The following is an 11,086-nucleotide window of genomic DNA, read 5'->3' as shown; positions in this document are numbered from 1 at the left end:
GCTTTTCAGCCCACAGTGTAATCAACGTCATACATACATACATACATACATACATACATACATACATACATACATACATACATACATACATACATACATACATACATACATACATACATACATACATACATACATACATACATACATACATACATATATTGACTAGGGTTTGGCACTACTGGTAATGCGCGACCATTGCCCCCGGGAGATCCCGGGATCGATACCCATTAGGGTCAAAAGTCCTTCCGATGGTGGAAGGCATTGCGCCCCTAGTTGATGGACGGTGGTGACCTGGGATAAAGTTAACCTGCGAGCCGACCAGGAATGGAGTTGGGCCGCTGTCGACCCGGCAGATTCCGTTGGATGCTGGTGGTGGGTGCGGAACCTGAGCGATCCACTGAGAAGTTGACTAGGGTGACTGGATGAGGGTGCCCCGAAATACCGGGGAAGGCAGGGTTTCGCAGGGTAGCTGCCACGGGCGAAGATACACCCCCCTGTTTCACACATCATACATACATACATACATACATACATACATACATACATACATACATACATACATACATACATACATACATACATACATACATACATACATACATACATACATACATACATACATACATACATACATACATACATACATACATACATACATATCCCTCCCCCCCTGTGGTTTCCGGAGGCTTGATCGCCCGGCGTTGCCGCAGGGTCTTCCCGTTTGAGTACTTTTCAAATTAGACCCAGTGCTGTGGAAGGGCGCGGACTTGTGCGGGGTTACCCCCTCAAGGGGGCTATCTCCCCTGGACTAGCCCAAGGAGGGAAAGGCCGAAGAGGGTAGTAGTCTCAGGAGGCTGTTTGGCGTCTTGTGGTGTGAGCTCTTTGCGCTCTTTTTTGCGTGAGGATTTTTGAGCTTGGTGACCTCCCCAGCCCGGGAAGACTCGTCGGGCTCCCGGTCGCCCAAGTCCTGGTAGCGAGCTCTCTGAGATGCTCGGTTCGTTCGGTCGGCAGGAAGAGCCCCCCAGTTGCGACTTCGTTTATGTTAGGAGACCAACGGGCATAGATCCCGTCTAGTTGGAGCGCCAAACAAGCGCTGTTGCGTGCCGGCCGTCGTTTCCCGTGCGGCCTGACCCGGGGGCGGAGTGCATGAGACTAACCAGCCGTATGCACCCGCCCCCCGCGCTGTGCTTCGGCCCTGGGCCCCCGGCTTTTCAGCCCACAGTGTAATCAACGTCATACATACATACATACATACATACATACATACATACATACATACATACATACATACATACATACATACATACATACATACATACATACATACATACATACATACATACATACATACATACATACATACATACATACATACATACATACATACATACATACATACATACATACATACATACATACATACATACATACATACATACATACATACATACATACATACAGGGGCATGCTCGTACCGCTGTGTAATCTGTGAGAAAGACCCTTTTGAATTGGCCGCCCGGTGTCATCTCCGGTGGCGCATTTAGGGCACAGCTGGGATTTTCCGAATACGGATTGTACGGATAATTCCGTTCGTACGGCAAATTCTTTTTCTCAATAATCTCCATCGGCATCTCGGCGTACCAGCCAATATGGCAGTAAGCCCTCTCCACGCCATTACAGAAGAACAACCTGGCAGCACAGGAGGGGTTGGCGGGCGGGCAGGTGGTACGTCATGGTACGAAGTATTAACGGTTTATGTGGGTTTCAGGAGAGCAGCTCGGCGTGTAAGGTGCTATTAGGTATGGCGATGCGCTTGCGTCCATCCCTTTTAGCCTGTTGCTGTGCATATGTGCTATAAATGAACCAGTGGTCTATACGTAGATATCTTAACATACAGTGCTTCGATACGGGAAACAAAATTATCACCCACCTACTCATTAGCTCCAAGCAAGATTTCCAACTCGAATACAAAACTCCGTCATAGAGGGAAACAACAGCGCCATCATATTTTTGCTAAAACAGATTGTAACAGCACTTCACAAGTCTGTTGAACCCTCGAGGGAGGGAGCTCTCTACCTGCTAAGGTGGCGAAAGCTTTCGACTTACTGATAGCTCCAGGATAGCCTCAAGTCGGTAACACGACCCTAAGTAAATAAATAAAGGCCCAGTTGCATGTATGTTTGTATTATGCTTACAGTTTTTGTTTTTAGGTACTGTATTGTACTGCACTGTACTGTAGATGAGATAAGATTTACGTCCGTCCTACCCAGCACGCAGTACCCACCACATACCAGTGCTCTGACAGGTCGACATCCTCAGCTGAGATGTTGCTGACCGCGGCCACAGTCGACTCAGCTACGGCTGTTACAGCGAAGGCAACACACGAACCGCACCCCCCCTGGTCCTTGACGGGGCTGACGAAGTTGAAAGGACCGCTGAAACGGGAGTCCCATTCCGGGTACTGCACCGCCGCAAGGATGCCTTCAAAGTCATAGTTTCCGATGACATTGCCCTGTTCCGCTGAATCGTTCATGAAGGGGATCTGCGGCATACATTAGGGGGTTCAACACGCACCATGTAGATCCATGTCTGGGCGCCTGATCGGCTTGGCAGAGGTATAGATACAACAGCCTGCAGCTGCCAAAAGGACAAGCACGCACACTACTACACATGCAAACGAGAAATACACCGGATTTGCAATAATCGATGCAAGCGAGCAAGCATCAGTTGAATTGGTGCCTCATACCACGTAGCGTTTCCCATATCATATCATATATGAATAAATGCTGTTATATGATGCATGTTGTGTGTATACTACATACAATCCTATACATACACAACACACACAACACGCACGCACAAGTGCTGTCGTGAACGCCTCCATGAGAATTTCTTCAGGAAGGTCGGCGGCGTCTTGGGGGTTCAGGTTCACTGCCTCCAACACCGCCGTCACCTGCAGTTGGGGGATAGATGCAGTTGGGGGTACGCAGGACCTCAGCCAGGCGGGGTGGGAGTGACGTCATGCATACATCTGGTAAGGCACGTCCCATGCCCCCGGGAGATCCCGGGATCGAGACCTGTCAGGGTCAAATATACATCCGATTGTGGAAGGTAACGTGCCCCCAGTTGATGGACGGTGGCGATCTGGGAGAAAGTCAATCTGCGAGCCGAGCAGAAATGGAGTTGGGCCGTCGTCGACCCGGCAGATTCCGTTGGATGCTGGTGGTGGGTGCGGAACCTGAGCGATCCACTGAGAAGTTGACTAGGGTGACTGGATGAGGGTGCCCCGAAATACCGGGGAAGACAGGGTTTCGCAAGGTAGCGGCCACGGGTGAAGATACACCCCCCTGTCCCACACATCATACATACAGGAGCACAGTCGCCCAGCGGCGCCGTAGGCATATGATCTGAAAACACATGCCCGCGGCAACACTGCAATACCCGATCCAGCCATCGTTCACAAGCCAGCGCACCCACCACTCGATGCCGCTCCTACCGCTTAGGCGCATCAGCATGCGTGGGCTTAATTGCCAGCCAACGAGCTGTGGTAGCTGTCGTACATTGGCAGCATACACCGTCATTACATACACATGCGAATACACGATGTCGGCATCTCATGTATTATCTGTCGTACAGTACGGCGCACACGTCAACACCTAAACACGCTACAGTAAATTATTCCGAGCATCTCGAGAGGCCTTTACAGCGGCTGGACGGATACCACATAGACCGGCTGCCCAGCCATGACAGCAGTGGCAATCTAATTGCTGTGCCTCACTGTTTATCCGCCAACAATGCGAGGCATGCTTGCATGTAACACATGTATCCAGCGGGCTGCCGAAGGGGCGCAAAGCAATAATAGCCTGCTCCAGCCCCACCCTGCATGCCGCACCCTGTATACCGCTTACATGTCCTGCATCCGTCTAGCATTCTAGCTGCCTATCCATCCATCTACATGAATCTAAGAGAGCAATCCTTTCAAGTGATCCGTTATCTAAGGGTACATACATGCACAACGACCACTTTTTGCGTAATACACAGGGTAGAGCTAGTGTATTAGCTGCATGTATGTCCTCCTAGCTCGATCTATTCTATTTGGCCAGCAGCAGGCTCTACACAACTCCGATATGCAGTGAAGGATGCGATGATCTGCATCTGCGACGGCTCGTCCGTCTTTGCATGCATGCATGAAGGCAGGCAGGTGGGTAGGTAATGAAGGAGGTAGGTAGGTAGGGAGGGAGGTGGGGAGGTGGGGAGGTGGGGAGGTGGGGAGGTGGGGAGGTGGGGAGGTGGGGAGGTGGGGAGGTGGCGAGGTGGGGAGGTGGGGAGGTGGGGAGGTGGGAGGTGGGGAGGTGGGGAGGTGGGGAGGTGGGGAGGATTTGCCATTCGTCGTTCATCCATGACTCTATTACATGTCCCAAAAAGTCTCACGGGCACGGGCACACGATGTATGGCTGCAGCCATGAGCACCGATCCGGCACTGTTACCAGGCCTTTGCCTTACAGAAGGAGCCATTGTTTTGCAGTACACGGCCAGCCGGCCCGCTGGCTCTTCTCTTCATGAGTCTGGAGCCCACTGTAACAACCACACATACAAACACACAAGTCTCGACGCGTTACGTGTTCATTCCATCCAACCTTCCTTGAATGCACCAACACACGCGCACCTCTTTGGCCACGGCAATTGTTGCTCTCATGCCCAAAGCCGACACCTCTCCCTCCCGGCGCAACAAGTCGAAATCCAAGTTATCCTGTACGAGATTGCGTGAAGCGAGGTCTATTACAGTCTTGGTGGAGCGCTATGTGTGTATGTAAAGCAGGGTTATGTAGGACAAGAAGCGTGTACGGCAGGAAGGCTACAAGGTAACTGTGCGATAGATAGATTATTTTGCATCCACTAAACACGCCGCAGTGAGGTTAGTGAGGATTATCTGGTGCTGCCAAATGGTGGACGGCTGTCTGGATTGGCTGTTGGGGTAGGGCCGGCTCTGTTGATAATGACGGTGAAAATGGTGGTGGTGGTGGTGGTGGTGGTCAACGTGATGGTGAACGTGGTGGTGGTGGTGGTGGTGGTGGTGGTGGTGGTGATGAAATGATGAAGTGTTTTAATAAATGTGATATGTTTACTTACAGGCAATTTCAAACCAAAGGTACCCCCGACCGTGGCGACGTAGGTACCCGCACATGACTGCCGTGTATCATCACGAGCCTCGTCATCACTGCTGTCCCCCTCCATGTCAGTGAACACGGGGAACATGGGGACGGACAGCAGGTCACCAGCGGCAGTGAAGGCGTTACAGAACCTCGTGTTTCCACATTCCTCGGCGATGCTGTCAGGCGAAGAGGCGGCGGATGTGCCAAGGATGAGCACGCGGGCCGCCTCCTGCTTGCGGTGAAACTCATATCCGGTGACGAGGGGACATTCCGAGGGGGGGGCACCTGGGGGGGACGAGGAGGAGGAGCGAGGAGCGACGGCGTGGAGAAATGCGGCAGAACGCACACATGAAGAGGTGGGGGCGGGAGCGGAGGATGCATTAAATGAAGCATAGGTATCAACCTGATGGTGATAATGAAGGTGAGGTGATGGATGAAGATGTCGAGACGCGATCCTATCCAAGCAAGGCAGATCCTTTTCCTTTTCGTTGTCGCAGTGCTCTCTGCACGTATCCTGCCTGTCATTTCCACCCGTCACGGCCGTTGCTGATGCGCTGCTGTGCGCTGGCGTGTTTAACTTTGTGTGAGGCGCGGAGCATGTGCATCATTGCTCGCATGGGATGTAGCACTTTAGGCTAGAGGATTGCTGCCCTTTGCTTCAATTAGAATAACTGTGCAGCCAGTAGAGTTGCATGACCGCAAACAGGCAGGCAGGCAGGCAGGCAGGCACAGCACTTTTCGTCTTCCCCGCCACCCGCCAACAGCGGAATGCAACTGCAAGTAATAATGTGCGTCATCTAATTCACTAAATATGCTTATATTACCTTTAGAATTAAAAATCTCATTCGCTTATGCGCCTAATAAGTGTAAGGGAAGCTAAGAATTCTGCGTGCGCTGCGGTCGATTTAAAACCGTAGGTAAGGTCGGTAAGCTGCAGAGGTAGATGTATGGCCGTATGCGTGGCGCAGTCGGAGACATCTATACCTTGGCCGTCTGCAATTCTGAAGGACGCCAGTAGCACCGCTGCTAACGCTATCGCCAGCGCAAGGACCAGAGCTTTGCGCATCTTATGTTGATGCGCACGGGCGAGCGGGTATCCCTGTCCTGCTGGCATCAAGATTCCTGTTGTTGGCACTCAGACTTTTACACATCATCATATGATGATGTAATGCAGCAGCTCGTTGGTGGTATCGGTCGCGACCACATGGATGTATACACTTACTCGATGGTATGGTTACTTTGTGACGACTCCAGCCTGTAATTAAGACATATTTATGATGATATTAATCATTACAGTGGATTTCATTTATTGGCTCCAGGCAAGGGTTCCATAAAAGGATACCTCCGCCTCTCGCTCCTTACCCTTCGCCGAAATCTAGTCGTTCTGTTCCGTTCTATCTGATGCCATCATTCAGTTTGATATGAATCTTTTTTGAGCAATAAAGTCTTTTCATTTCAACTAACTGCATTTTTTTAGCCTACGGTGCTTTGTACGGTACGGCATACAGCGTTTTCCTTTCGTTTGTGCAACTCCTGGTAATTAAGGAATGTTCATTAAACAAGAACATTCGTTCGTTTTTACTTGCTCATCAAATCAAGGTTATTCAGTGACTGTGCAACCAACGGTCTATTCTCCTGGATAGGCACGCTCTCGTGGACGTTTGTTTTGCGTCGCCTTTCAGCTTGTCAAGGAAAGAATGCTTTCAGCTGTGGAGTTGTGTGGCAGTTTCAATATCCATTTCCCCTTACTATTAGGCAAAACGGATAAATAATGGATAAACAATTTTTAACAACTGCACGCCGTCCGAACAATCTCGAGTAGTTTATTAAGCCACCGTCGCGTTCGGCCATATGGCCAAATCATGCCTCTCAAACGATTGAGTATCGAACGAACGCCAAAGGTGGCCTAAACAGGAAGCGGTCCTGTTGAGGCAAGGTCGTGCGTCAAATAGCCATCGTTATGGACCCTGGCACTTGCCGCAGCTGGCGCTCTCATTATTATCGTTTTTTGGGAATGCAGCCCCAATTAGGCGGTAAATCCCTTGTAAGGCTAAATACTGCTGAGCACTGTGAGGGAAAGATGAAAATAACTTTGAAAAGATAGTTAACTTGTTGCAGCGTATCACACGATATCACACGCGTTCCTGAAACTATAGCTGATACCGCTTCCATCATTTAAATACAGCCTGGATAAGCATTGATTTATGCCGTAATTTATGCCGTAACCCGACGTCTCTTGACGTAACTGCCAGCATGATGGGACCCACTAGCTGGAGATACGCCTTCGCGTCTCCCTGGACATCTCCGTTCCCCACCCGCCACCTACCCACTCTCCGTCGCTGTCGTCAAATCGCCCCAACCAATCCGTGTATATGCGCCTCACATCATTGGACGAGACTCAAGTGCCCGCCGGCACCCTGCAGGGGTGTCCCATCCACCTCATCCAAGTTGTTCACAACTGCTGCTGCTGCTGCTGTCACGGCAACGGATCTAGGAGTACGGCATTTGCGCAGCACCGCAGACATGCACCATGTGATTTGAAATGCATGACTTACGACAAAAAAAACTATACGGCGACCGCATTTAACGTGAACCAGCCATGAGCACCTGACTATAGCCTGCAAGTGTATGTCGTAATTAGGATACATGTACAGTTGCCAACGTCATGATAATCGTACGTTATCCTTCAGAAATTTGATCTTGCACGGCGTATGCATACAGGCAATTCGTTGCCTAAACAAGCATGGTAATCCTTGGATCGCCGAAATCGAAACTTGCTGATTCTTTCAATTCAACTTCAAGCAAGTGCTGATGGAGTTGCTCCGTCAAAGCGGAGCACTAATCATCTGAGTGCGCGATATTGCATGTTAGCAAAGCGGGAGATAAGGATCGGCTACAATTCCATTAAGGGGCGTTTCCTATCCATCCATACATAGTTCGTTGTACGAACCACACACACATACACATACATACACACATGTACGTTTACAGTGAATGGCAATGAAATCCTCCCGAACTCCGCGCCGTCTGGTAGCTGATTGTTGTTTATTTTATGCATGCAGGAGCACGATCACAGGCATACATAAGACATACATACAAACCGCCGACTGCCGAAACGGAGTTCCGCTGCCAGTTGCCACTGCCCAGCCCCAGCAGCCCCCTCCCCCCAGTCCAGTGAGCGCCAAACCCCCGTGTGTGCCTTTCGTCGGTGTGAGCCACATCGGTGCCGCCACTACTTCCGCCGCCTGCAGTAAATCAGATTTCCTTTCGGGCCCTATCTGTCCCGTACAGCAGAGAGGAGGTTTTTGGGCGAGGCCCCGGGCGCGAAGTGCCATTGGGGGGGCCAAGCCCCCTAGGTTCACTGCTGTCAGTCCGTCAGTCCGTCATGGTGTAACATTCATCTTATTTCACCCCGATTAAAATTGCGTTTGAAAGTTATTCTGATTCTCTAAAGATGGACCAATGGAATTAATTCAGGTAAATTTGCGTGCGAAGTTACAGGGTGTTTCCATTTGGCCGCACACTAACTGTAGCAACATTATCATTAGTGTGTGGCTAGTGGACAGGTGTTTCCACCAAGCGCCCCGGAACCATACGACAGGCTCTAATTAAGGCGCCAAACCATTGTATTAGTAAGAGTAGGATGCCCTACGTCTCTCCCTTTTACCTGCAATGGACAACAACTTACTTATTCAACTTGTTAGCGGTTTGGCCGCGGACCTGTTGGCCCTCCTAGCCATCACCGGGTCAGCTGGGCCAGGCAATGACGCTTCTTTGAATCCTCTGGCTTCTTGCCTTAACCTGTTGGAGCAGTTAGTTAGTGCTGTCCATGATAATCCACATAGTTTCCGTATGTACCACTCGCCGTGGTATGTCCAGCCCCGGCCTGGAGACATTTGAACCGGGAGACCTGCAAAGCCTCGCATATTTGCGGTAAATGCCTGCTGCACGGTGTTGAACTGTCGGCTCATTGCTGGAAAAATGGGCAATTCGACCGGTCCTGCTCGGAATTCCACTGGTCAACGGGTTATTTGCGACTATGGATTTTTGAACTTAATGTTAGTGTGCGGCCAAATGGAAACACCCTGTAACATTACGTTCAAAAAATCTCACACCTGGCTCAGCAAATCATGCAAGCGATAAGAAACTAGTTAAATACATGAATAGAAAGTAAAAGTTTCTAAAAAAACTTATCATCGACAGCACTAACTAAACATTATCCATAGTCGCAAATAGCCCGTTGACCAATGGAATTCCGAGCAGGACCGGTCGAATTGCCCACATTGCCAGCTATGAGCCGACAGCTAAACACTGTGCAGCAGGCATTTACCGCAAATATGCGAGGCTTTGGAGGTCTGCCGGTTTCAATGTCTCCAGGCCGGCCGACCGTGGCGAGTGGTACATACGGAAACTATGTGGATTATCATCGACAGCACTAACTGCTCCAACTGGTTAAGACAAGCAGACAGAGGATCCAAAGAAGCGTCATTGCCTGGCCGGTGATGGCTAGGAGGGCCAACAGGTCCGCGGCCAAACCGCTCACAATCTGAATAAGTGAGTTGTAGTCCATTGTAGGGAAAAGAGAGAGACGCAGAGCATCCTACTCTTACTTTTACAATGGTTTGGCGCCTTAATAGCAACCTGTCGTATGGTTCCGGGGCGTTTAGTGGAAACACCTGTCCACTAGCCACACACTAAGTCCACATTTAAGATAATTGTAATGTTTTGCAGTTCGTTAACGCGCGTTTCTGAAACCATGTCGTATCTTCGGAGCTAGTGGAGCTTGAACTTGCGTGTACAACGTGTGAGGTTATGGCGCGCTAATATGACTATTTAAGCGGACCAAGTTATGAACATTGTAAGTCTAAGTTGAGTTTGAAATCCGATCATCTGTGCCTACGCAAGTTTTTCGGCAAGTAAAGCCGGCTTACGCTTCCCAGTTGTTAGGTGTGGCCTGGTTCCCTTTCAATTGGTATCAGAGCCTAGGTGATCCTCCTCGCCGAGCTCTTCATCTTCGTCATCATCGCGTCGTCGCGCCATCGCGCCATCGTCTTCGTCTTCATCTTCCCCGATGGCTCTCGTTCCCACGGACGCCAACCGCGACCGATCCCGTTCGCGGTCCGTGGAACTCCCGAGTAATGTCCACGCGTCTCCGTTTACGACGCTCACGCCCATCCCCCCTATGGTCAACCCCGTCCCTACCGTCCCCATCGTCGACTCCGTCCCCACCACCTCCGTCACCGAACCATACGTCCCCTCGCTTCAGGAGACCATCGCCGCCGCCGTCCGCGCCACCGTGGCCGACCTTCCGAACTCGACCCCATGGCCGACCCTACCGCAGCCACATCCTGGACCCTCGCAAGCCTATGCCCCCGTTCCCAGCTTCGCCCACCCTCGGTCACCATATTCAACGCCAAACCTCCTGCATATCGCCCGCGACTTTCCCACCTTCGATCCCAAGGAACCCCGGGCAGACATAGTGGGCTGGGACATCCTAATGCGGCACAATCTGGACATGGCCGGTGTCCCCGTGGACAGCCCCGAGGCCGCAAAAATCGCCCTGGCAGTTCTCCGCAGAACAACAGGTGACAGTCTACGGCGCCTAAATTCGGACCCCGCCACCCGATTCCACTCATACCACGCAGTATTACAAGCACTCACTCCGCTGGCCCCAGTGATCCAACACAAATTAGATGCACAGCTTGCAATGTTTGAGCTGATGCAGGGTTCCGGACCAAACTCCCTCCAGCGCTACATCGCGGAGTATAAGCGCCTTATGGCCGATCTACCATACCGCCACGAAGAAGACCACGTCCTCTTCTTTGCGCGAGGTCTGCGGGACGACCTCAGGGAGGAGATCTTCTCGCGAATACGCCATCTGGGTTCCTATGTGCGGCTACAGGATCTGATTGACCTCGCGCTCACCATCTCAA

The 11,086-nt window shown here is 51.0% G+C and overlaps 1 protein-coding gene across 1 annotated transcript in view; it reads right to left on the bottom strand.

Annotated features, from left to right (window-relative positions):
- Positions 1-6,219, bottom strand: part of VOLCADRAFT_97799 (uncharacterized protein) — a gene marked incomplete at both ends in the record, with an annotated part of 9,195 nt that extends 2,976 nt beyond the window's left edge. Inside the window, 8 exons of the mRNA XM_002956722.1 lie at positions 1,476-1,689; positions 2,394-2,542; positions 2,575-2,631; positions 2,861-2,953; positions 3,474-3,551; positions 4,667-4,750; positions 5,131-5,438; positions 6,138-6,219. Of these exons, the coding sequence (XP_002956768.1) occupies positions 1,476-1,689; positions 2,394-2,542; positions 2,575-2,631; positions 2,861-2,953; positions 3,474-3,551; positions 4,667-4,750; positions 5,131-5,438; positions 6,138-6,219 (1,065 nt within the window). The remainder of the gene's footprint in view (positions 1-1,475; positions 1,690-2,393; positions 2,543-2,574; positions 2,632-2,860; positions 2,954-3,473; positions 3,552-4,666; positions 4,751-5,130; positions 5,439-6,137) is intronic.
- Positions 6,220-11,086: the final 4,867 nt, after the last annotated feature.

This window comes from Volvox carteri (assembly GCF_000143455.1).
Source record: "Volvox carteri f. nagariensis unplaced genomic scaffold VOLCAscaffold_65, whole genome shotgun sequence".
Classification (NCBI taxonomy): domain Eukaryota; kingdom Viridiplantae; phylum Chlorophyta; class Chlorophyceae; order Chlamydomonadales; family Volvocaceae; genus Volvox; species Volvox carteri.
The sequence above is the reverse complement of the archived record's forward strand: the minus strand, read 5'-3'. Positions and strand labels throughout refer to the sequence as shown.